The sequence below is a fragment of the Patagioenas fasciata genome, chromosome 3 (genome assembly GCF_037038585.1).
Source record: "Patagioenas fasciata isolate bPatFas1 chromosome 3, bPatFas1.hap1, whole genome shotgun sequence".
Classification (NCBI taxonomy): Eukaryota; Metazoa; Chordata; class Aves; order Columbiformes; family Columbidae; genus Patagioenas; species Patagioenas fasciata.
Genome location: NC_092522.1, coordinates 80,145,699 through 80,173,253, shown reverse-complemented (window position 1 = coordinate 80,173,253; position 27,555 = coordinate 80,145,699). Strand labels below are relative to the sequence as shown.

Sequence of the window (27,555 nt, the reverse complement as noted above, 5' to 3'; positions counted from 1 at the left end):
AAAACGCAGTGCTTTATTAAATGATAGTTCAAGTTTGTCAGTTCAAAAATCCTTATTTCTTTGAAGTAGCCAGGTGTGACTTCTGAAGTGCTTCACGCGTATCAGTATGTAAAAGCTAAATATGAGCAGAATTGGGATGGAAGTGAACGTGGGGGTATGAAGAACTGGAGATGGGGAGGAAATGTGATAACATTATTGCTGAATGTGAACTAGGTAGTTGGTGGGACTGGGACTGACTGGATTACAGAAAAGTGGTGGGTGGGCAGCGCTCACCTCTCTGTGGCAGTCAGAGAGAGGCAGGGCTGCTCCGACCCGATGCTTTCTGTGATCTGATGACTTCCAGTGCCTCCAGACAGGTCTTCAGTACACTTTCTTCCATGAGCCAGGGAGATGATACTGTTTTACCTTCCTTTTGCCTCTGTTTTCCCTCCCAGAAAAGATGGGGAGTAGTTACAGAAGCTTCTTTAATGTGCCTGTTTCACATGGTTCAGAGATAGTGGAGTGCCAAACATGAGTCAGCCGTGAGGGGGCCAAGACAGAGAACAGCACAGGTCGTGGCTGTGTGCTTTGCACTCGTGCTCCAGGATTAAAGGGGTGGCCAGGGCTCTCTGCTGGGGCAGGCTGGGTGCTCACCCCATTGTAGCCCCCAAGGGCCCCTGGCATACTGTGTGCATGTGTATGGTGTCATTATCTGTGAAAGCCAACACAAATGAAGCTGTGTGCTGCAGCTGTGGTTGCACTGTGGTCTGGTGAGGGAATGGCTCCCTGCAGGTGTGCCGTGGCTGCTGTGTACCCCTGGGGAGCAGGAGGGTGGATTTCCTGTCTGACAGACTATTTGAGGAAGGATGCCACGAAGGTAGGGCTTCTGCTGCTGGGTGGGATATGGATGAGCAGACTCAGGTGTCCCAGGGTGGCCCCTCCTGGGAGAGGATGGGTTGCATGGTGCTCACTGTAAAAACAGGCGCTTGTAATATTCCCCTCCTGGTGTTTCAGGAGGCAGCACACGTGATCCTGCCAAACACACCCATGGGCTGGGAGTGCTGAGATGGTCAAACAACAGGACCAGGGGAGTTCTCCTGAGGATGTTGTAATGGATGTAGCCCTGGAGACCTGTTTGGCAGAGCGTGCCAATAACTTAATTCTGCCTATGATGCAGTCTCTTTCTACTGAGGAAAAGAGCCTCTTTGGAAGAAAGATGAAGTCTGCAGTCTAGTCAGGTCAGCATTCCCCTACCAAGTGCAATTGGATTGCTACGTACCCCTCACCAGATGAGGAAAGTACAGAGGTGGCCTTGGCACAACCCCAGGCCATATCCTTTCTCAAGGAGAATTCAAGACAGATTCCGTCAGATTTAGGAGTTAACTTAAAATTTTTTGCATCAATAATAATGTTCTTAAACATGCAGTAAACATGTGCATTTAGGTTATTGCAGATGTAGGCACTGAAGATCCCAAGATGTTTTTTTATTTTCTTTGTATGCGCTTGTAAATCATATACACTGAATATCAAGAGCATAAACTTCCAGCAGCTGGTTCTTTATCTCCTGCATATGTTTATTAATACATAACCAGGTCTTGGGACTCTTGCTCATCACATGCTGGGACACAGAGCTAGTGTTCAACTACGTCTGGTCCAGGCTTGCCAAAACTCCCCCCAACAATTGCCAAAGACTCAGACAGCTGTGCTTCACAATCCAACTGATTTTGTGTGTGTGTGTGTGTGTCTGATAGATTATGCCTTTCATGGTGTTTTTGCTTGTTAGAGAGACATTATTAAGTTGAAAATACTGTGAATTTCAGAAAGTGATACTGCACTAGTTTTAAGTATAAAGCACACTAGTTTTGTTGTTGTTGATTACTCTGCAGTGTGCTCAAGAAACAGGAATCTCCCAGGTACTGGACAGCATTAACAGATTGGATCCCCATTTGTTATTTTTTCCTATAGGGGAACCGTGACTTTAAAATAAATGGTTGCTGCTCCTGGCTCTGTAAGGCAGGTCTCTGCCAGGTTGCAGTTTCACATTACCAAGGGCCAGCCGGCTGCTGTGCCCCTCTTCACCCTCAGCCAGAGTTGTGGTCCTCTCCCTGCAGGGTCGCTGATGCTGAGCTAATCCTGCAGAGATCCGGTTCAGGGAGGGTAACTGAGGAAATACTTATCCTGAAAAAGAAAAAAAGGTAGCGAGTAGCAAACGAATAGGGTGGAGACAGAGAGGGGGATGCCTCTAGGTAGCAGCTCTGCATTCAGTGGCTTTATCTGGAGTATGAAACCCTATGGGCAGCTCAGCATGAAACATGTACTTTCTGCTCGGCGTGGCAGAGACGTTCCCCACAATGTGGCGGTGGCCTTGTGGTCCCTGTAGCAGGGGCCATGCGAGGTCGACTCTCACTCATGGCAGGTGGTCATCTAAGAGCTGGCAGGGTTCACTGGAGGGAAGCGTCAGGAGCACAAAACCCAGTAGGGAGTTGGGTTTGGCCTCCAAAAGGCAAGACCTCACAGAGAACCCTCTGGACTCATACTTGGGGAGCAACCCAGGCCTTTTCTATTTGAGGTTCTCCTGTCAGACTGCTGTACAGATTTGAAGTACCAGATCCTGCTGCACACCAGTTCCCCACAAGAACGATGGTCTGTACTTTTAGCAGGGCTGCAGCTTGTATTTGAGATAGTTTGGTGCCACCACATCATTAACTTGTCTGTTGAACTGTACTGTAGCAGGAAGGCAGCGACTGATGGGGAAGGTGAGCAGCGTTCCTCAGCTCGACATCCTCTTGGGGCTGAATGGCAACCCTTAAAAGCTGCAGTGATCATGCTTAATTCACTGTTAACTTCTGGTCTGGCATTTTAGTATGGCAGAGCAGCATGTATGTGGTGGTCATTTCTCAGTTCCTGCCTTTCAGCAGCTGCTCCTCAAAACTTGCAAAATGTGAGCAGTAGGCTTGGAGGAGTGCGGCGTGTGGTGTAATCACAGCTCTTCCTTCCCTGCCAGCTTCCTCTAAGCAGTGTTTCATTTTTTTTTTCTGCTTCTGTTGCATTAATTTGAACTGCTGTGAATGATGTGAAGACAATTGGAGATATGTACTAAAACTAGCATTTCCTATTGTAGTGTTCTGCTGTTTCACTGGTGATCATATTATTTTAAGTGTGTTACAGTTCCAGAGTTTTACTTTGGAACTTAAATGTACTAAAATGATAACCTGCCTTTCTGAAAAGGAAAAAAAATAACGTAAATTTCACACAGAGTAGCAGAAACTATATTCTTTTTGATTTTACTACATGCATCAATTGCACAGTGTGTGTAATACACAAGAAGTGAATGTTTCAAGTGTCTTAATGGCAGTTCTTCAAATGAAATTTTCACACTCAATGTAAAGAAAGGATTATATAAAATCAACACTTAAAGTTAGTAGTACTCTAATGCTGAAAAGTATTTATAAGTGTTAGTAACATTGTGAAACTCAGTATACAATCCCATTCAATGTTGTGTTTTCCAGGCTTCCAAAACAGGAAAGTGTATATTCCCTGGTATTTCCAGACTTGCACATTTTCCTAGTCTTTGCTAGGAATCAGTGAGTTTTCAAAGCATTCATAAATTCTGATACAGTGTAGAAGTATGTTATAAAATGCTAATTTGCTCTGTTGAGATAGCGAACTAGTTTTATTGCAAATTTTGCAATTGCCCTCAGTTACCAAGAAAGTGAAACAAGTACCTTGATTTTTTTTTTTTAAATACCCCAGCCATTTATTTGATTTTAAAAAAATACGATAAAGCTCTACAGTGATACTAATGTTATTCAGAGCTCCTTTTGTACAAAGAGCGTGATACTGGCAACTAAAGCTCTGATTTAGTGGTGACTCCTCCTTCTGTAAGACAGCTTAATGTTTTCTTGTTGTCATCATCATCAGAGGAGAGTTACCAGCTGAGCTCATTCTTTCTACAAGACTTCATAGGAAAAAAAAAAATTGCAGTTATTTTTTTCTAACTGATACACATGTGGTTTTAACTCTGGTAGCAAGAGGCAGGGTAGGGTATGGAAATGCAGACAGCTGCCTCTCAAAGAAACAAAGCTTCAAGGAAGCTTAACATGCTGAAAGCAAGGGGAGCATATAATCTCCATCCCAGGGTGCTAAAGTGCCGAGGATCACATCCATCCAGGGTTATTAACAGCTTTTGCTTTGGGGTATGGATTTAGGGCTAAAGAGTACTCATGAAAGAAGGACATAAACACTGCAGGCAACAGCAATCAAGCCAGTCTGATCTTAAAATATGTATGACAGCCTTGCATCCTACTAATAGAGAAGACCTGGAAAAATCAGAAAAAGTGGATGAAGTGCAATGTTAGTTTATCAATTGGAAATCATGCCTTACCATTATTAATATACCTTACCTAGCAGTTGTATTTTGCTAACTAGATTATTTTCTTAGACCACGGAAATGAACTAAAAGTAATCTGGCCTTCAAAAGGGATCTGTGTGCAAGGGAAAATTATCAGTTGAAATAAGCTTTATCATGTGAACTCATCAAAAATACTTTACTGAGCCCTGGAGCTTCACTTGTTTTTGAACCTCCCGTGCTCTCCTGTGATTTGGAATTTGAAATGTTTTTAACAAAATGGTGAGTGCAAAACTGCTCTACCTTGTGCAGTGTATCCCACTGAGTCATCTCATAGCATCTAGGCAGCCTTTAAGGACGAGCATGGTAAAGAACGATTCAAGTTAAAAATAACTTTCCTGAGTTGCACCTGACTATGTAAAAGATGAAGGGGTGAGGGGCAGAATTTACACTGATGGTCTTGCTGCAGGGGGAAAATGTCCTGCCTCTCCTGAAGATGGATCTTTCCTGTGGTTCCCCAGTTCATTGGTCTTCCCCTTTGGCAGCCAGTCGTGCTTGCCCCAGAGCTTTTATGGCAAGTTACAGGAACCTCAGGAAGGAGTTTGGCTGGTATTTTTCTGCCTTTGGGGAGCATGTAGGAAGAGGGAAGCTGCTCTTCCCAATGGTGCGTAGAGCAGCTTGGGGAAGGAAAAGAAGATCAACGATCGTGTCCTTGATTCCATATTCTGGTTCACACTACAGCAGGCTCAGCACTGCTGAGCTTCAGGTGCCTTCCGGCTCCTCTTCCCAAAGTCATTTAAGTCAGCTGGGACCAACAGGAATATAATATATTTCAATGAGTAGTGCGTCTCCTACACCAGATGAGACACTGACCTGAGGATCTGGTAGGGATCCTTCTTTACTCTGCTGGTGAAGTGCAAAACCAAGTCCCTTTGAACACGTCAGGCAATTTTTAATAACCTGATCAGCCCTAGTGTTGCAAAAGCCTCGGTGTATTTTCTGTAACAACAGCTAATTGTCTGCAGTATCCCACTAATATCATTGCAAGTTAGGCTAACTTCATTGTCTTCAGGAGCCAGTATGTCATGGTCCTCTCTCAGAGAGGTGGACACACAGTTTGGTCCTTGGTGGTGCAATTCAGTCATCTCTGATTGCAGTCTCCTTTTTGTGAGGTGCAGTTTGCTTTTCTGATGGCAGAAGGAGGGAGGGATGGCCTGCCACTTGCCTCACCCCATTCAAAACAGCACGCACCACAGCTAGAGCAAACGTAGAGAACACTATTCCCCTCTCGCAGCCACTGATCCCTTCTAGTATCTCACACCACAACTGGAAGCCTGCGAGGCAGCCAGCTGTAGCCCAGCCAGGTTTTCACTACCTCTGCTTCATCATGTGTTGCAGCTTTTCATCAGCGAATATCTGACATTGCGGCATCATGGCACAGGCGTAGCGAGATATTATCTTCTGCGTCACCAGCGCTGTACAGATGGGTCTTGGCACGTAACAATCTGCAAGCATCCCCTGATTTCTTGGATGGAGGAGTCTGCTGCAGGCAATCTTTTCTCAAAACTCCTCTTGCTTCCATTTTCATCTTAAAGGCACAAAATAGATCAAGACAGGGAAATTTGACCCAATTTTCAGAAAGCAATGATCACTAACAAAAATTATGCAGGTGACCTGGCTTTGGCAGGAAGGAAATTACGACCTGAGTGTTGATGAAGTCCATGATGATTATTCATGTGATTAAGAACTGCTGGGGCATGGCCTGAGTCTGCAAGGGGGGGACAACCTGAGACTTCTTGAGGAATATTTGGGGGAATAATCTGAGGTAATGTATGATGTGCTGCATAGGACACAAGGCTTGGTTTCACTCAAGAAGTGACAGATCAGGATTTTAAGAAGGGCAGGGGGAGGATGGGGGAGTAGAATGGACCTGCTGCTGCTGCTAACAACCATTAAAAAATACAAAGCCAGCTGCTCTCAGAGCAGAGCTTGATCCTTTCAGTGCCTTTAACAGCACAGTGTATATTCAGAGGAGGGGAATTCAGGAGGCCCTGTGGACCTACACCATGGCACTACACAAAAATGCAAACCTGAACAATGGGTGGCCTCAGCAGTTCCATCTGCCTCGCCATTAACAAGGTTAAAGTAAAGTGGGTTTCCTCGACTGTGTCACATACAATTTACACTTCAGATGCTTTAACTGTGGAGCTGGACTGGAGGGAGCACCATTCTAAACGCACGTGGCAAGTGTCTCCTAATGTGTATGCTAAACACTTTTGGTATTGATGCTCTTTGAAAGGTACAGAGTAGTAGCACTTAGATAATTTGTAAGTGCTATTTGGAAAGTGCAGATTTTTTTGCTAAATCATTAAAACAAAATTCCTGTTAATAAATTAGAATTACAGTCAAATATTGTTTACTCAAAATATTATCAGTACATTAAACTGGCTAAATTCAGCTAACAGCAGAAATTATTGGAGGCCTGGGAATGTTACCACCAGCATTTCTGATATGGTAACCTGAAAACTCAAACCCGCTCTTAAGCTGAAAAGGATATTGATATATGGAAATGTATTCTGTTATAAACCATTCTGCTTTCAGAGCCACTATAATACTTAGCCATGGCAAATAATGACCTTTAAAGATTTTTGGCTGTTGAGAGTCAGTGATACATCAACAGGTAGGTTAGCCTGTTAATCTCTATTCCATTGAGTGTAATAAAGCATTAGAACTATCAGAGCATTTTGCAGATACCGTGCTCTGTGTCTTCGCTTTGAGATGCTTCAGGGGAACCTGATGGTCCTGTAGACTGTCCCATTCTTGAATAAAAATTCAGTTGTTACTGAATGAATATCAAAGTTGATAATTTAATTGTGGAGCTGGTTTATGATCTGTAAGACAAGCATTTGAGCATTTAACTCTGTGGTAAAGATATAAGGTGATTTCCTGAGAGAGAATACATCTGTTGCTGCAGAAGTGCTCAAGGCAATCCACAGATCCAGGCCACCGAACAACAAATATAATACAAGAAACCTAGCCATCTCACCTGCCTTCGACCCCAGTTCAGTAGCAGAATAGAACTTCATACTCCTCCTGAAGTTAAACAATTAAACTTGCAGGCCATAAAACCAGCAGATGTTGACTAATAGTTACCCTAATGATGTCAGTTGTCTCATGTAGGAACGCCCCAAGCCAGCAGCTCACCACGCTGCGTCTCCTCCTCAGTGACCTGTGCAAACTCCTCTCAAAGGCTTCTGCTCGCCGCGTTTGAGGTAACTACAGGCAAGGTAAAAAGAACTGAGAAGTCATCTCATGACTAATTGGTCACAAACCATTGACAGTCTCCTTTTGTAGCTACCAGATTGCCCTCTGTCTATGAGCTGCAGCTTTTGCCTCAAGCTCTATCTTCACAATTTTATCAGAAGATAGTTGGAGCGCTATTCTTGCTGAGTCCTGACAGGCGTAATGCTTCCACACCAAGCATTGCAGTGGAAGGAAAATGAAGAAAGAATAACGCAGAAAGGCAGAACCTGTGAAGGACGTAGAAGGGAAATTGTCCAACTGCATGTAGCACTTGCATGTGCATAAGGTGGGAGATGCCCCAGCTAGCTAGGTGTGAGTAAAGGGAGAGTTCACAAAAAAACAGGATTAGTCAACCTGAAATAGAGATTTTTGATTTTATGGGGAATATGTAAAAGAATTATGTAAAACCGTATTTACTTGGAGGAGGGAAAATATGCATGTTTGTGTGCTGTACTGAGCATGTATTTAACTCAGCACACTTTGCAGCCAACTCGGCTACTTTTTGGTCAGTTAAGTTCTCTTCCAGCTCATTGTCTCTAACTGAAAGGGAATTCAGCCACAGCTACCCTGTTTGCAAAACTAAGTTCAACATCTGCATCTTGTGCGTGACCTTCCAGTGCGTGATTCTTTCATCTGTTCTTCACATACACCCTCTTACTGGTGCAGATGAGATAAATGAAATATTATTACTGACATATTTGTGAACCCAGGTAGAAATCCGGTATAGATTTATGTGAAAGCCGTGCATGTGCTGTGACCAGGGGCAAGTCCCAGACATGGAGTGCGACTCCACGTTGCAGTTCCTGTAGTAAGAATGTTGGAGGATGATGGGAATCTCACTGCCTAATGTACTCCCTCCCACCTCCTGCCAGTGTTTATCACACCTGCGGTTGTGCCAATGCAATGGTGTGTTATTTTGTCTTGAAACTGGAGGTGTGATGTGAACCAAGCTAAACAAACACTACAAGCTGAAAAAAGTAGATGAATTAACTGAAAACTTTTGCTGTTGAGAATTGGTTAACAGTTTTAGTTATTGCACTAATCATCCCCAGGAGTTTTTGAAAGCATATCATATGTCTCTGGAAGTGTTCTTCTTGAAAAGGAGGCTGTTTACTGGGTGGTTATCTTGCATTTATTTTCACATTACCAAAGAAAAGCTATGAATGAATTGCAGAGTAGTAGAGCTGGAGTCCTGGTCACTGCTTACAGTTCTGGCTGGGTTGCGTCATTCGAGCAGGATCCCTGGCAGTTCCCCACGTTCCGCCTGGCACAGCGTGCTGTTGCTGGCTTGTTCCACTGTACAGAGTGTGAAAACAGGAGGGCATCCCAGGAGCTGTTGCTGATGCTGCCAAGACAACAAGCAGTGGTGGCACTCTCTGTGCAAAGCTTTGTAGAAAACTAGGATGAAAGCTAAGCACAGTAGTTTGTTGAAGACATTCTGGTTCAGATTTTGCACAATGTAGAAACTCTGTTTTCTGCATCTGATTCTCATTTTTGTGCTTCCTGCCAACAGGGAATGAAAAAGACCTGGGGGTAGGGGGGGTGCTCTGTGTTTGAGAAGTCCAATTAAGCTCGTGATAGCCCTCATTTTCCATGTGATGTTTGGATTGTAGACATAAGTGAAATGACTTTTCGCAACTTGTCTATTAGTCGCAATAGCTGGGCAGCAGTGAAGTAGCCATAACAAAGACGACAATTTCAAAATCAAGTATTTTATGTATTGTCCAGGATGTGCTGGATTCCTGTTCTAGTTCAGTGAATGACAATTAATTTTTAGCCTGATCACTATACAGTTTTACTCTGTACCATAACTTTTTCATAAATTGGGGGGGGGGGGGGGGGGGCCGGGCGGTTTTGCTTTACCAGATACAATCCCTATTGGACGCAGACTCAGATCCTTGAAGCTATCAGGATCTCTCTCGCCTCTGAAATCAGTGGGACTTATGCATGTAAATACTGTAAACATTTGATTATACACAACAGTATCACACAAGCTGCCTGTGACAGAGAAAGAAGGTGATGCCATATTCTATGTCACCAGCTTCTGAGCCTGGGAAGGATGAGAATTTTCATGAGGGAAATCTGTGGGCTGTGCTTGAGGTCCAGAGTCCCAGGTATGGGACACAGTCTCCCTCTACTCCATGGTTATTTGGAAATTAGTATTTTCAAGTATTTTGGATATTTAGAATTAGAAGGTTTGTAAGGAGGAAGACGAGAGGCATCTTGATTTAGGAGCCATTTTTTCTGGCCTTCCAGGCTGGTTTAATAAACAATTGGTTTGTTCATGGAAGTATCCAGGAATAGTGTAGGAAGTGTCAGGTACTTAAAGGTCTGGTCCGTTGTCTTCTGTGGCTAAAACTGTTCAGATATTACTATTTTCAATGACACACATAGTGTTGGGTTCCTAGATTTAATGTTTGAGTACTGCCAGGAGCCTCAAAATGTGAATTTACTTGCTCTCTGTGTCTTGTATCAATTGGGGTTTCTACTAGACAGTCAGCAACTTGGTGTTCTACCTTACGGCTGAGACCCACAAAATTATCAGGTTGGCTCCTCACCTCTGTGGCCCAAGCCAGTGAGCACACTTCAACCTACACAAAAGGTCCCTGAGAGTCCACCACATAACTTGCTCAGTGTGAAAGACAGGTTTGGATGCAAGTCTTCCCTCAGCCAGGAGGTTGCTGTGGTCTCCAGCTGGTCGTTGTTCAGCCTTTTGAAGAAAGATTAGTAGACACTAGGTAAGAGACAGGGGTTTCTCATCTGGGGAGCCGGGGTCACTGGCCATTTCCAGGAGGATTACACCCAGGGTTAGAAGCAGCACCAGGATGTGGGGGAGGAGACTGTGCCTGAAGAGCACAGGCAGCAGTGGGGCCTCTGGGTAGTACAGGGAGAAGAGTTCAGCTACAAAGCCTACAGCAGCTCCTAAGGTTGGTGGTGTGGTTTTTACAATGGTGCAGTAATGGAGATACCTAAAACTGACACAGATACAATTTGTTATTGCACAGATTGAGGGTTGTGGCATCCACATGCCACCCCTCAAGAGCAGCTGTGAGGAAGGGTTCACACAAATGGTGGAGGATGCTGAGCCAGGGGTAGGGGGTCCTGCTCCGGGCTGGTGCTGAGCAGCTGGGCTCCCTTGCTCTGCCTGCCAACCAACTCCCTGCTCCCGCTACCCAACGATGGGCGTTTATCCAGAATGGCAAAAAACAGATCCAGTTCTCTGTCTAGCTGTGAGTTCAAATCCGCTGCCCAGGCTGATTCAGCTGTGGTATTTTAAGGTCTTGCAAGAGAAGGATGCTCTCAATTTTTCCTGCAGAACATCTATCACTGGAGTAATTAACTGTTTGATGAATACTAAGAGTTGTCTCCATAACCTCATAGTGGTATGGCCAATAATAACAGGTTTCAGTCAGGGCTAATGAAATCCTATGGATTCGACATGTTATACATTCCATTCCTAACCACTGCAGTATGTCCCAGTCACCTTTCCATGTTTTCTAACCTGCCCCCAGAGCCTGGGATCAGAGACAGGCTACCAGCGTAACTGAGTAATCCTTTATTTCACCAGAAGTTGGGATTTGCCCTCTAAAATAGAATAACTAATTAACCATTCCCCCTACAGAAGTTCAGGACTGTGCTGCCCTGTGCGTAAGTGGCTGCAGAGACACACGTGCCTTCTTCCACCAGCCAGGGGTCTGATCCATCAACAGCAACTTCAGGGCTTGCATTAAGAACGTGTTGTCCTTTGTGCTTCTCTGTGATTCCATTCTTAACATCCAGTTTTCCTGCCTTGCACAGTGAGTGCTACTGGATAACTGGAGGGTTGTTTGGTTTTGAGTATAGATGAATTGTTAAGGCACAGACACAATGCTGATATTAATCTCTCTTCTGTTTTGTGGCTGCTTTCAAAACTGTAGATTCAGGGCTTCCATAATTGAAGTTTTGGCTTGGGTATAAATTTCTGATCAAAACCACAGATAACTGGTTGTGCTGTGCTCAGTCAGCATATCCATTGCATTTTTCTTTGGCCAGTGCACTGAGTGTCTGACTTGTAACCTGCTGTCCCTTTGCATTGATCACGACTGTGGTGCCCTTATCTGAATGTTTCTTTGCTTTCAAATATTTTAAGTCTAGGGTTCCTGTTTTATCTAGATCTTCTGATGCAGAGTTCATCTGTCATGGCAGGAAAATTGATCCTTGGCCTATAAACTTCCTTACTTCTGAAATGGTTCATTCATTTTATTTAACCTGAATGGCTGAGCATTAATGGGCAAAAGAATCAAACACATCACTCTTCTACCTTGGCCATAATTCTTTGGTTTTCTTTTTTTGACTTTCTGATTTATTCTGTGTTATGCTTTCAAGTCTTACATCAACCAGCAAATGCAGATTTACAGGTGGAACGCCAGGGCTTCTGCCTGCATTGCTGTTTGCTCGCAGCTTGTCTCAGCCAGACCTCTGCAACCAGCCTTGCCTGCTGCAGTGTGGCTCTTCAGTATCATACCTAGTGAGAATTTTTTTCTCAGCTACATTAACAAAGTTAATGGAGAATAAGCTCAAGGAAGTAATAAGAATTGCTCTGCATTTACACCCATGTAACTGAGAGCAGAATTAAGACCATTAAGATGCTCTGTTTCTGGGAAGATGCAATATTTTTAAAAAGTTATATTAACCCCATTGTTAGCATTTTACTGGAGTGATACCACTTAATCTACATAATCAAAACCAAGAGGGATAAAGTGATCTAGTTTACCACATACAGGGAAATTATTTCAGTTATGTTTCATTATTTTTAATTGTATAAAGAACTAACAGAATTCAGAGAAAGGCATATTAAACCTGTGCATGATATTTGCCCTCCTGTGGTCAAACTGAGAAAAAGAGGCAGGAAATTTTGAATAAACAATGTTGTTTTTATGTGCACAAATGTGGTTTCTATTTTTATATACATAATTATAGAGATAATTAACAACGAAGATAATTCTGGTGGTGAGATAGGGCGGAATAGTAGAAAATGGCACTACTTCACTTTTAATTCTCAGAGTTCGGGCAGTGTGGGACAACAGAAATACCTGCCTCAGGTGAGAATTAAAAGCTTTAACATATGAGGCTTAATCCTATTGCAGCTGAAATCCTCTTTTCACGCTTTACTGTTGCTTCGACATTTTGATGTGAAAAATTTCAAAATTAACTTTTTCTGTAAGATGTTGAAAGCCTCTGAAAAATGTATTACAGAAAATGCTGAACACAGCCATTTAGTAATAATGTCAATATATGGAGATAGTCCATTTTAGACATGTTAAGATGCAAGTTTGGAAAAGTGAATTAGGAACTGACTGCTTTCTTTCTCAGTCAGTGCATCAGAGTGATACAGATTTCCCTTGCTAGTGAAATGTGGTTATAGAGCATCTGAATGGCTTAATTTTTCTTGCAGGTGTTGAACCTGTGAACTTGTAAGTGCTATTTCAAGGAAAACCAGCCACCAAGTTTGATGTCCTTTTGTTACACAGTTGGGAAAGGAAGCGCTGTGTGTATTTCATGTGACATGACATACACTATCAACTCCATGAGCTCTGGAAAGAATCCCCATAGAGATAGTTCATAGTGAGTGTGTCAGACAGTAACTGTCCTTTATTTCTGAAGAATGAAATGAAGATGTGAGTTGCTGGTCAAATCCTGCAGTCCTTAACACTTGTGAAACCTATATTAATGCAAGTCATCCTATTAGATTTTGGAGAATCCATTTCAAGGCCAGGATCCAAGTCTGTACTCCTGTCGGTAGGTATTTCTGAAACTTGGTGCATGATACGGACTTAAAAGGGATACCTGAAATGATATGACTCTAAACTGGTATTTGGGGAAGAATAGGTTATGAACTTCCATAGCAGCCTTTCTCCTCCTCCTCTTCCTCTACCACTGCTTGCTTCAGTGCTCCAGCAACTGCCAGGATGCCATTTGCTGCTTCCTGTTTGGTGTTACTTGTATTTGCTGCTAACCTTAGTGACGAAATAAGGAACAAAAGGGAAACGGCAATTTTTAACAACAAATTCCAGTTACCTACCGCCGTTTTATCTCATCTGTGGATTAGCTGATGAGTGGATGTAGAAACCCTAGAACCGGCTCTGCTGCGAGGCAGATAAGGTCAGGCGTGCCTCTTAGCTCATGAGCAGCACCTCACTGACCCAGAAAGTGTTGAGTCGGTTTTATGCAGCGTGCATCCTTATCCACATGGCCAGGAGGCTCAAGCCACCCCTGTGAAGGCGTCTGGTGTTACTGAACTATGCTTCCGTAAACAGGGGCACGCAGGAGTGGTTTCAAACACAGACAAACAAGGTCTGCGTGGTTGTGTCCAGCCCCACACCTGCCCAGCGCTGCACCCCAGTTACTAGAACTTGGGCAACAGGCTGTGAATGTGGGTGCTCACTGTAGCAATACCCAGAGCAAATCTTTATTGGCAGCCTTGCCACCAACATGAACTCTGGAAAATACTTACTGGTTATAGAAGTACTGCATACAGAACTGTTTTAATGGTTTTGTTTGGGTTTTTTTGTGTGTTTGTTGGTGTTTTGTTTGTTTGTTTGTTTAAGATTATTCACACAGAAATTAAGTCTTAAAAGGATAACTTGTGGTTGTGAATATTTGTATATGTGTGGTTTCATAATACAAAAAGATTAATAGCAGTAGACTTACTTGAAGTCATGGTGTAACGTTTCATGTTCAAAATGCATGCTGTAGGACTGATTAAAACATAAATTACTTATTCCATCACTGATCTTGTATCTGCTTTATCTGGATGGGTTAAAGACGTTAAAATATACACATTCTTTTAAAGCCATATTGATATTATTGGAGCAAAACCATCTTTTATGTTATTTAGATAAAAAGACCTTGCTTTGTAAATTGTTATTTCAGGAGTCCTTAACTCTCAATATAAAGAAAACCCTTTTGTTGTAACCAATGAAAGTGCATCCTCATGGAGTAACGTTTTGGATGTATTTCGTAAGGATTGTTATGTGATTATGTGAAAAATAATTTTCCTCCATGGCTGCAAAGAGGGCTGAGTGGATAGCAGAGATAAGGTTTCACGGAAAGGAAGAAAGAATGGAAGCGACGTCGTTGAGGTTATTTTTTTAAGAGCTGCTGTCTGTGTAGTCCTTTCCATTTTTGTGGAGAAAAAAGACTGCATTTTATGAATTTTGAACTACCTTTCTGTTTCATTGTTGTTCGTGGTTCTCAAAAAAAAAAATCTACCATCCAGTAAAATTGCATTGGCAAATTTTCAACAAATTCATTTCCTCACAAACTTAAGCTAAATAGTATCCCAACAGGCCTGATTTATCAGACAAATGCCCCTCGTTGTTTGTCAGCTTCTTTGTTGGGGGGTGAGGGGGAGGGGAAACCCAAGCAACAAAAGACCGTAACCTATTGATATTACTCCTGCGATACACCAGGGAAAACAGATTGATTTAGAACTAACCACAGAAAACTAGTAATCTGCTGAGTTTACAACAGAGCATTTTATTGTATTTATTTATTTGTAACAAGAGTAAACATCATCAATATTCAACCTTGTGTTATTGGAAGCCTTGCAGACAGCAGGTTTGTGTCAGCGGGCTGGGGCTATCTGTAAGATGGAAGAAGAGCTTAAAGAAATGAAGGGACCTTGTTTTTCCTCACAAAATTGAAAGTCTCCGATCTCTGGTACATTATCATTTGTTGTAGGATTTGAAAGATAAATAGATAGATGAGCATTTTTATTACATCTTTCTTTTTTTCGTTGTTGTTGTTGTTGTTTGGGTTTTGTTTTGGTTTTTTAGATTATGATATTTCTGTTAATCTCAAAAAAGCTAGTAAAGCACAGGAAACTTTCGAAGCGAATTTTGCTGAAGAACAACAGCCTGCAATTAACTTTCCCAGCATGTTGCCTCTGCACAGTGTTTCACGTGAATGAGGGGTTCAGGATAGCAAATACGCCCAGAATCTAAGTGTGGCCCTGGTGTGCTGCTTTCTGAATTGATAATACACCATTTTCCAACATACTTGGCTAAAAATAATTAGTTTCAAAATTAAACTGATTTTTTTTTCCACAGATTGATAAATAAGGGTGCTAGTGAAGTTTTCTGCCTTAGTGTGACCCTACTTGCTGGACACACTGTAAATGCTCCGATGAAGATGCTAAATGTTCCATTTTCAAGTTTATTTAACAAGATAATTTCACTTCAGATTATCTTTTCATTATTATTTCAGTATTTTGCATACTAATACCTTATCAGAGTGTTTTCAAAGTTACCTGCATTCAGCTACAGCTACTCAAGGTTGATAAGCAAAATGGCATAAAACCCAGCAATGTGCATGTGAGCAGAAACATTCCAGCAGTTTCCCTCCCGGAGAGCACAGGCAGAGCATATACGTTCCATGCATCTTGTGTCTCTCTCGTTGACTCACCAGTGGGTTTTCATCCTTTAAAAACGAAAAGATGGGCCACGTTTCTGCAGGTTAATTCCCCGCTGGGGGCAGGGCAGGGCACGGTTGGCAGCAAAGGGGCACAGCCATGCAAGACTCCCTCCTGCTCCCTGTGATTTTTTTTTTAAAAAACACAGACCGGCTTTATTTCTCCTGGGATTTAATGCTGCTTAAAAGGTTTACGGAGGGAGTGGAGTGGAAGAAACCTCCCAAAATAATGCCTGCAAGGGAATCCCCTCATAAAAGCCACAGAGGAAGGGGTGAAATGCCAGGGGAGCTGGTGTCCAGCGCAGGGCTGCCAGCAGGAGTGGGGTGCCTGGGGGTCCCCGCTGCCTCCTGCTCCCCCCTGCTACACGCTGCTGCTGCTCTTGCTGCTCCTGCTGCTTGTTGCCCTGGCAGCCGACCAAACTTTTTTACTTTCTAGGGCCAGGTGCTGCCTGATTTTAAGTTGCCTCGACTGCAGCTTCATGTTTAGTTTCAGCATTTATTGTTCTAAAAGGATGAGGTCTGCATGTGCTGTTATAGGGCATAAGGGTAATGGCCTCTTTCAAAAAATACTCAGGTTTTTGTATTTTGTTATCATATTATACCTGTATTAAGTTGAAGTGTGATTAGTCCTTTTATAATACAGTAACATACAAGAGGTGCCTGTTTAGCAGCAGTCACCTGTGATCCTGTCAGTCTTTGGAGTGCTGCTGTGACAAATTTGATATACAGAATTTGGCTAATGGAATATTAAAGTAATCAATTAGAATATACTTGTATTTATCTCAAAGACAATTTGAAATTAGCAGATCCACGACAGCCCAGAAGCCTCTTTCAGTACTGCAGAGGTGTTGGAGATGGTTCTCACTTGTCCCAGGTGGTGCCTGAGCAAGCACACACCACCCTGAGCTTTTCTCTGTTCACAGCCACCAGCCAACAAGTGTCCCCTCCCAGAGCCCCACAGCCTGCTTCTCAAAACAAGCCACTGAAGCCCTTGAAGAATAAAACATCTTAAATTTGTCCAAGAACCCAATTTCTGTTAGATTGTGGACAGAGAGGTGGTGAAATGGATCTGCTGTGTGTTCTGTCTGCAAGAACTAGCCTTTCTTTAGGTACGTTTGAAAGTAATTACTAAAAAAGACAGCACATTTAGGTAGTTTTAAACATTTCCTTTATGCTTTAACTGCTTAGTTGGCATTCAGAATATCGTAAAAACATCACACTTGCACAGCAGTTAGAATACCTTGCCATTGCTAGATGGAGCATTGTTAGCCAAGATGCATTTTTTTGTTGTCTGATAGCATTTAGAAAGGAAAAAAAAACAGAGGAGTTGGTGTAGGGAATATCCTGGTGAATTATTTTAGTCTTCCTCTGATTATACTGCCTTTCTTCCCTTTAGAATCCCTGTTAGATGTTAACCCCTCCCTGCCTCCCTCGCCCCCTCACCCCCCACCCCGAAAAAGTCATCACGGTAATTTTAAAGCTTTTTCTCTCAACAGATAATAGTGTGGAGTCACACAAATGATTCTCTACTTGTCATATCTATTGGATTATCATCTAAATCATATTATAAAGCAGCATGAAGAAGCAAGCAGTTGTCCTTACCCTCCTTACTGCTTAGCTGAGGAGCTGTTGTTGTGGCGAGGGTATTTGCAAGGCAGGGGTATTGTCATTTTAAAAGGACCAGGCCTAGGATGTGCATCCTCACTAGGAGCTGACTGCTGGGACAAGGGAAAAAAAAGCAGTAGAGGGTATTTTATTTTGCATTTGCTTGTGAAATCAAGTACTTCTAATGAATTTCAGTCATCATTTTATTGCAATTAATACAACATAGTTTATGTTGGAATCAGTATGCTTTTTACTTGTTTATGTTTCCTTTAATATGTATGGTTCTGTGCAATCACAAACCATAGTGAAGGAGAATTTAGAAGTGTTTTTTAACCTTGCTATATGCTCTCTTCTGTCTTCTTTAGTAGGTATTATTGTTACTGTTTTCTTGAAAATATTGAAATACAGTGCTAGGCAAGTTCGTCAAGGTGTTCCTTTATTAAAATGTTCATGTTTTTCATATAAAAAAATCACCCTGATTCGCCTTCCTGTCAGTGCTGTTGCGAAGAAAGGATTCCCCGTTAGGATAATTGCTGTCTCTTTATTTACTCTGTTGTATTGTTATTTGAGCCTGAAGCTACGTAGTAAATCATGGGAAGCTACTGTGAGAAAGACAGCTCTATTTTAATAAATCCTTCTTGCTGTCACTTTTTTGTAAGGGTTACTTTTACTATAATTGCACTTTTAAAGGCTTTTTGTGGTTTATTCATCTCATGATGTAATTTACATATAAACTTCCGTGTTGTTTTTAAGCTAACATACATTATTTCCCTGTGCTTCTGAAGTGAAGAAGTACTTGTTATAATTGGACTAACCTAGAGTTTCTGAGAATGTACTCAAAAGAGAATCTGCTAATTTTCTTAGCAGGAGTCAGCTTGTACATTCTATAGATCTATAGAGATGTAGATGTGTAAGCTTGTGTGCACATATCATGTGCTATCGGGTTTCATTATGTTGTAACATAAGTATATATAGCCGAAAGGAGGAAAGAGTCGAAGCATCTTGGACAAAAGGGTTAATAATACTGTACCTTAATATGCATGGATGATGCCATGTGGTATCATTTGTGAGCTCTGAGGTGGCTGACCATTTCCATTTTGGTGTAAATCCCTTGAGAGGGAAGGCATTTCAGAGCGGGGTGTGATCTGTTCTCCTGGTAAGAGTGATTGACAAGGAATGAATAAATCGTTAAAAGAACTGAATAAATACCACCCTCCTGTTTAAGTCCAGGCACACCCCGGCTGGCACATATATATTCTAATGCGACACTTTAGCCAGATGTTTGAGTTGGTTGGTAACAAAAAACACTCCTGAAAAGCTAAATCATAGTTTAATCGCAACAGAGTTTTCTTTTATGGTGACATTTTAGTGGCGATTTGAATAAATGCAGGGAATTACAATATTTTGCAAGTAGGATGTATTGATAAATACATATGCAAAACGTGATGGAGGCCTCTTGAGTGGAAGCAGGGGCCCTGACAGCAGGTTCGTGGTCAATTGGTGAGGTGAAATGGTTCACTGAATTGGATAACACAGTGCATACCATAGTGACTGATTAAATTGATCTGTCCATGGCCGCCCTGCTACTCAGGCCCTTTAATCTATTTTCAAACTTTTTTTTCTTTTTTAAACCACTCTAAATACATGCGATATGAAGGAAAGGAAGCAAGATGCATTCACAGCTGTAAAATTCTGTGTTCTGAATTAAGATAAAATTCACAATTTCCAGAATGTCTGCACACTCATGTTATAATGTGTTATACTATACTTAGCCCAGGAACAAGTATATTGCTAGAAACTGATGAAGAAAATAATAATAAATATAATTATTTAATATAACCTAAATTATAAAAAATACCACATCTGTGAAATCTTAAATGTATTTATCGGAGGCGGGGGGGAGTAAAACACTTGAGAGTTTTTGTTATTGCTGTCCTTTTGTTTTTCTAATTGCGAGTTATACTTCCTTAGAAAGCTTTATGAGGAAACATAGCAGAATGCCAGTTAAAAAGACTTAGTTTTACTGTTAAATGAGGTTTGAAAACATTATTTGGAAAAAAGTAGTCAGATGAATATTGTTTAGTACCTTAATTTTTTTTTTTTTTTTAATTATAGGAGGAAAAAGCTTGATGTTTTCTTCTTAGGATGTTGGTATTTTACATCATATTTAGTATGTTTGTGCTAAGGAAATCAATACTAAATTACAATGGGGCTTGTACATGTTACTTTCTTCTTGGTTCAAGGGAAACTTTATATTCTGTGTCTCTTCATGTGATGTTTTGTAGTATGTGCAGACAGACTAGTGTAAGTATAGTCTTCAAATTCCACTGAAAAATCACATAAAGCTTCAGTGCAGTGGTGACAGAAACGGAACCAGTTCACCTAGAATGTTATTGCAGTTGTCATCGAAGTGCAGAGTTCAGTATAATGCGTTTGTTTTCTTGTTTCTTAATAATTTTCAGGGAAGATAGGACAATTTAATCACAATGTTTTCTGAAAGGATAATGACGTTCTGCTCATCATTTAACTTCTTTAAATTATAGATCAGTCTTGTAGGACATGACAGCATGCCATGTGCAACTTATACACTGTTCTTTGATTTGTCTGTTGAAACAAAGATATGGTTAGTATCTTGCTAACACTGAAGAAGTGATACAAAGAGGGAAGTGCTGCGGGATTGTTTCTTGGAATGGGTTTGCAAATGTTTACAGCCATTTTGCAACCTTTTTAAAAATTACACAGATTTTATCAAGAGCATTTGTTTGGAAGGTAAAACGAATTCTGTAGGTGAGACTCCAGCTGTGCATGCAGCTTTGTGTGGACTAAACTTCTTGGGTTTGTGTAGACTAGTAGTTACCACTAAATACTAGCTGAAATAGTGCCTTATTGCTTTCCAGGAATCTCAACATTTAAAGTATTTTTATGTAGACCCGAGCCGGAACATATTGCACTGTTTTGTACATATAGTTACAGTATTTTTAAATTCTTCAGTTGACTCCAATAGGCCTAAGTATTTGTGCAGTTGTTTTTTAAATTAGTTGATGGTTAAGGGAAAGCACAAAAAAAAATCATTGTGATTTTAGTTCTCTCCAGTAGCATGTTAGATTATAATAACTGTGCATTCAGTGTGAGTTTTGTAAAACAGAGAAACAGAAACTATAGAAAAATATCCAAAATAGAAAGCTCAGTGGTGAACATGACTGGCATAGGGTCACTTATGCCAAAGGAGTATAATTATTTCTTTGTATCGTGTTAGAATAATGTAATGCAAGGGCTGGCGTTACAAAGCGAGAGGATTCAGTAAGGAATTGCTGGAGATTTCTTCAGGACTCCCCTGGCTAACGAAGTCCACAGAAGAGTATTTAGTGAATTTTAGTGGTTTTGGGAGCCAGGGAGGCCTTGCCCCTGTGACATGGCGGAGTCGGCCGTGGCTCATGGCTCTGGGGCAGCCGTGTCCTCTTGCAGGTGGTGTCCTGGGGCACAGCCACTCACACGCGGTTCGAGAACTTCGAGAGAAAACAAACCAGCCGTGTTTTATGACTCTTGTCGGGCCTGTATTTATTTTCTTTTGAATCGAAACCGTTAAGTGCCATGACAAACCCTCTGCAACGTAAAAGTTTGGCCCCCGCCCCTTCACGCCGTGCCTCAGCCAAGCTGGAGGAGGCGAAGTGCCGGGCACCGGATCCCCAACATCTCTCCGCATGTTTAACCATGGCCATGGCCCAGACCCGGCAACGGGCACGGGCAGAGCGAAGCGGTGAGGAGGCCACGGTGGCTGCTGCGTTGTCTCGTCCGCTCGCCCCGCGTTGGGGAGTTCGTTCTCTCAGGCCTTGGAACGCGAGTGCCCGCAACGTTTGAACGCTGTGGACACCTCGGGGAACAGGGGTGCTCGCTGCGGCGGGATGCGCGAATATCTGGTGCCCTCTAGCGGGGCCAGGCAGGGCCCGGGAGACGGGGGAGAGCCGGGACCCCGGGAGGCAGCTCTCGGCACCAAGCGCGATGTGGGTTTTGGCACCGGTGCGACAAAGGGGGGACGGGAAAAAAAAAAAAAAAAACACAAAAAAAACACAAAACAAAAGCAAACCAACCCCCCCACACACACACAAACGGCACAACCTCAAATCTACCTCAGCCCGTGGCAGTGGGTTATCGGTGCAGAAGTCTCCACCGTTTCACCCACAGACTCTGTACATGATGTAGCAAATCTTGCTGTTTGATGCTGCATTTTATAACGAGCCGTCTCTCTTTTGTTTTTAGATGCTACAACTGTGGTGGCCTCGACCACCACGCGAAAGAATGTAGTCTACCTCCACAGCCAAAGAAGTGCCATTACTGTCAGAGCATCATGCACATGGTGGCGAACTGCCCCCACAAAACTGTCTCGCAGCAGCCCACTAGTTCTCAGGGAAGACACGAAGCCGAACCGCAGCCTTCCACTTCTGCTTTCCCGAGAGAAGGGGGAGGAACGCACGGGTACTCGTCTCCATCGTACTCTCAGGAGGGCAGGTCGGAGATCTCGGAGTGCTCGGGCAGGTCACCGCAGGAGGCTTCGTCGAGTAAGTTGTCTGTATCGCCCGAAGAACTGAGCAGAAAGGGGCCTTCTGTTCAGAAAAGGAAAAAAACTTAAACTGTTTGTCGTAACTTTCCTTTTTCTTTATCCTCTTGGGATGTCTACCTCATGCAAGTTACAGGGGAAATAATGTCATTATCAGTAGCTGACCTGGAATTTTAACTACTGTTGAGGAACTGTGAATTTTTTTTCTTTGATAGACAAATCACTCCAAGCAAAATACATTTGAGCAGGGTGCATTACGTTTTACCTTCTGTATGTGTGTGTATGAGTGTGCATGCGCGTGTGTGTATGTGTACATATCTAAAAATATATATTTTTTCCATCAGACCACTCTCCAGCTCCCACAAGACATTACTGTGAAGCAATAGGCACAGTATCCACAAACGTTTCTGAACTCATTCCTAGAACCTAGTTCCAAACGCATTCCACAAAAAGCAAACAAGAAAACCCAAGAAGTCTCATTTTAAAACAAACCAAACCTGAAAAACCACACACAGAACTGAGATTAAGACCGTTACTTCTCTTGTGAACCAAAGGATGCTTTCATATTTTGAAGCTGCCATATGGTACTAAAGATACTAAGACATCCCCCATACCATCAATTTTAGTAATTTTCTTTCTCATCTCCACAAAGTATCCAAACCCCTCCCCTGCCTGTGCCTGTTCGGGGCAGTGTCATGACTCAACACGGCTCTCATTGCCACCATCCTTTGTTGATAAGGAGTTTAATGCTCCAGAAAAAGACAATGAATGTGTAGTTTCTGTGCTGGTTTCTCAAAATGTTTCGTTAAATTAATATGGTTGTAACTGTAATTTAGATGACTGTTGTGTAGGGGAGAATGTATAAGTGGTTACCAAACAGACCCTTTTGAGTGGTATCAGGATAGCTTCTTGTTTAACACTTTGTATTCTGTGAACATTTAAGGGACCTTGGTGGCAGTAGTAGCAGCAGCAGCAGCAATTTCTCTTGGTCCCGAGTAGTGCCCCTCAATTTGAAGGGACTTCCCCCGTGTTTTCTGTTGAAATGCCACAGAGAGAACTCCCTAGGGATTTTTGTTGTTGCTTTCTGTTTTGGTTTTAAAGAAAGCAAAATGCAAAGCTAATGAGATCCTGGTCTAAATAGATTCTTAAGAGTAAAGGCAGATGGCTGCTTGCAGTTGCTCAGCCAGTCTCCCTTGCTGGTGATACGGCACGTGTGTAGTCAAGAAGGACAGGCACCTGCTGCAGACAAGCCTTGGTGAGGGGACCTGCAAATTTGCCAGAAGCCCTGGCCATCATCAGCTTCTAGTGAAACTGAAGGCTCTTGCTGACCAGCCCTGGTTGAGCGTGCGCTGGGACCACACACTTCTGCATTAAAGAGGAGGAAGATTGGTGGCCTCAGAGTGAGACTCCCTGGGCTGCAGCCCTTGCTCGGGGTTAATAGAGTTGGAGCCTATCAAAACTTCAAGTCGCTTTCCATTTGCAACTTCTGAATTACCAAGTCATACGTAAGATAACATACTTTGACAAATCCCATTGCGGATGTAAGTTAATTAGAGAAACCTGTATAATCCTTAACATTGGCAATAAACACAGGCTATTAAAGCTTGAAAGAGTCAGGTAGGTTTAAGCTCGGATAATCAAACTGAAGAAACAGCCTGCATGAAAGGCTGCGGCGAGCTGAAGTCCTACCCATGGTGACTCTTTTGCAGCCAATAGTTACAACAGGTATGCAGCTGGCTCATTACGCGGCCTCCCCCTTCCCACTTCTCCTGCCAGATGAGACTTTTACTGTTGCTGCTGCTGCTGCTTCAGTAAACAGGTAGTAATCAGATGCCTCAGTGAAGGGCACGATTTCAAGAAAATTATTTTGTGTGAATTCTTTGCCAGTGTTTGCGAGAATCTCAATGGTTTACTGAAGTTCTCAATATGCTAATGCAAAGCTTACCTTTGACGATATTGAATGTGATATATCTATAGAGAAGAACTTCCTTGCCTTACGTAAGGATAGTAAACTTATTTAAATTATGTAGACAAATCAAAGTGGCATTGCGTAACCTTCTAGCCGGTGTAAAAACCAGGTTAAACAGCAAAGATGCAAAACTTAGGTCACTTTGAAAATTTAAACCAAAGTTCCTTATAGAAATAGGCAATTGTGGATTTGGAAACTGGTCATTCCCTGTTTATATGTAAGAAGTTCAGAGCTGAGATAAGGTGATATTTACAACGTGCAGATTTTTATTGGTGCTGTTTGAAACCAGTGTGTGCACCAAAGTCAGACTGAACTGCTAAGAGCACATACCAAACCCTATCTTATTGTTGAAAGCTTAAGGTTTTATTTTTATATATTAGAATGTTATCACTATTACATAACATACTCAGGACAAAGAACTTTGCTCAGGGAATATACCACGTAATGTTGGAGTTTTTTTACAGAATAGTCTACAGACCTGCTTTCTCAGAACAAACCAAATAGTCTTAGACCTTTTTATCTCTATGTAAGTATTATGTGCTGATATTAGTAACTACCTCTGAGTTGACATAGACCTACATTTCTGATAATCAGATCTCAGCCTTTTGTATTATAAGTTCCTGTGAAATGATGAAGTGGTATTCTGTACTAGCTGCTTATGTGAGCATTTGTGTCTTTACGTTCACAGGGTCTGAGTTTTCAGAGATGCTGGGCAACCAACAGCTCCCACTGACTTCCAGTCGGAGTTACTGGTGCTTGGCTTTTCTGGGAGGTGAGGGATGGGGGACGAGGTCCACTTTGTTTACATAGGTGACAATAAAATTATTACTCTTGTTTACAGCAAAATGCTACCTCATATTTACTGCATAAACACACCTTTGTGCTGCTCTAGCCTTAAAGGTGGCTGTTGATTTATGGTACATAGTTTTTATCTGTACTAAATATGTAACTGATAGTTCACCACTGCATACATTATGGCAAATACTTGTTTAAGATGAAGCATCCATTTGAAATGATGAGACGTTTCCAAACATTTCTTTGAAGTTTTTATTTTCCTGTCTAAAGGATGATGGGCACTGTTCATGAAAATAGATACATCTCCAGAAGAGACAAAAATGTACATGCCTAAGTTAAACATATAGCAGCACAAGCTGGGGCAGGTAACTACTTAGCACTGGGCTGCAGCAGAAAAAAATCTAGTTCTATTCCTTCAATAGGCTGCTCCAAATAAGCAAAGAACCCTTTAAAGGAAGAGGCACAGACTGAGTTTAGGATTCTTCCTTCATGTCCAAGGACAAAATTAATATTCTGCAGCATTGGCTCAGCCTAGATTTCCCCTATTCACCAGCCTGTCCTTGCCAGAATGCTTCACAATAAAACTCGTTTGAGTAGAAATAGTTCAAATATCTGCTCAGAGAGATGTATTTTTCTCTTAACAATACCGGAGATAAGGTTAAACCTGGAACAAGAATATCTCTCCCTCCCATTCCCCCGCTCCAGAATACTCAATTTGATTTAATCATAAGGGATGTTGTGAAGTATTTTTTACTGTCCCCAAGGAGAGGTCATGGCATTTATTTACATGCCTGCAAAAGCTAGGCCTTGAAGAAAACCTGTATTTGGAGGCAAAGCCAAATAACTTTTTGCATCGGCTGATGGTAAATCTGGCACTGTAATACCATTGGCAATATTTTGCTTTTAGCCAGCTTCCAGGGAGTGCCAAACACCACATTTGGTCCTGCCTCTTCCCGTTGTAGGCTGACTCTTTCGGCCCAGTTTTACTGTGCACCAGTGTTATCCTGGAGTTCCTGCTTAGTCATACTTAGTTTTGTGAATAGAGCCCCATAAAGTGTTTATAGATCTTGTAACATTCTTTGTAAGAAGAATTATAAAAGAACATGGGAAATCTCATCGAGTCTTAAATTTAATTTAATTAATTTATCTGTAAGAAATGTTTATCATAAAATTATATATGTATTCCCCTGTGCTAGATATAAAAGTAATTGGGAAGATATGTACATGTGCAGATGCACTGATTTTAATTTTCTAGAAGTCTTAATGAGATTTGAGTATTGTTTTAGAAATAAGCAGAGCCTTGTTAAATGCATCGATCTTATTTTGCTTTAGTACATCAACAGCCTCTTCTTTAAGATCCGTTGGTTGTGTTACCCCTGTTACAACTGTTGACTGTTAACAAGAGGTTGATCTATGAACACACGCTTCTTTTTTTATACTAAACCAGAGCTGTATGTTAGCAGCTTTGGGAGTGTTTTTTATGAGAATGTTGAAAAGTACCAAGGTATTTGCTACCATTGTCGTTGAACCAAATGTAAGAGCAACGATCTTTATGGAAGATAATGGTTTTGACTACCTCTTGGATTACTAAGTTAAGAAACAACTGGCTGACAAACATCACCAGACTGGCTTAAACTAGTATGTGTTGCTTGTGGTAATAATAACAATAACCATACTAGAGACCAAAGTGAACACTGATTTCTATATGTCTTTAATACTGTGTCTTATCTAGTGTTTTTAAATTATCTTCTGTAGTATAGATTACCTCATTGTCCATTTTGACTTGTATGTTGTTTACAAGGTGAAATAAAAGAAAAATCACTTGAATTTTATGTTTTTAAAAAAGACAGCTGAAGTTTTGAAGGTAAATTCACCTGTTTACTGTCTTGAGGGACTAAAGCACTGATTGCCTTTCTACATATCATGTATTTTATATTCTCATTTCATGCCTAATGTCTTCTTTTCCTGTCAGTCATGGATATTGTGAGGTTTAAAAGAATTACTTGATTGAAAATAAAACATATAACGTTGGCATTTACAGCGAGCCTTCAGTATTTTCTTTATTTGAATTATAAAAAGGCACTGTACAGTCACTGGGCAGCCTTTTCTACTCACTCCATCATCTCTTCTAGTCACATAAAACTTCATTTACTTCCCCCATCTCTAATTCATGGCCTCAGAAAACAGTGAGCTACAAACATGTGTCCCAAACGTATCCTACCACATCCAGTCCTGTCTCCAACCTGTAGCCAAATGGTTTCATCACTGCCCTTGAACGGGGAAGAGGTGTGTCCGAATCCCCACACGTCCCACTTCTTGGGTCAGTTGTGAGGAGCAAGGCTTTCTTTAAAACATCTTAGGAATGTCTTCTTTGAAGAACACAGTTCACACTGGGATGTTACACATGCTCCTGGCCTGTCTGACCCCAGTGTTTTCAGGAATGGAAGGGGACATGTTGGACCTGTCACCATCTAACTTCTGCAGCACCCTGCAAGATGACACAGGCAGGAGCAAGCCACCTTGGGGAGCTGTGAGCAGCTCTGGACATGT

The 27,555-nt window shown here is 41.9% G+C and overlaps 1 protein-coding gene across 5 annotated transcripts in view; it reads left to right on the top strand.

Moving 5' to 3' along the window:
* LIN28B (lin-28 homolog B) overlaps positions 1-27,043 on the top strand; it is a 98,843-nt gene extending 71,800 nt beyond the window's left edge. For all 5 annotated transcript variants that reach the window (XM_071806690.1, XM_071806689.1, XM_065834942.2 and 2 more), the window contains one exon: positions 21,944-27,043. In XM_071806690.1, coding sequence (XP_071662791.1) covers positions 21,944-22,313 — 370 coding nt within the window. In that variant the 3' untranslated portion in view covers positions 22,314-27,043. The remainder of the gene's footprint in view (positions 1-21,943) is intronic.
* Positions 27,044-27,555: the final 512 nt, after the last annotated feature.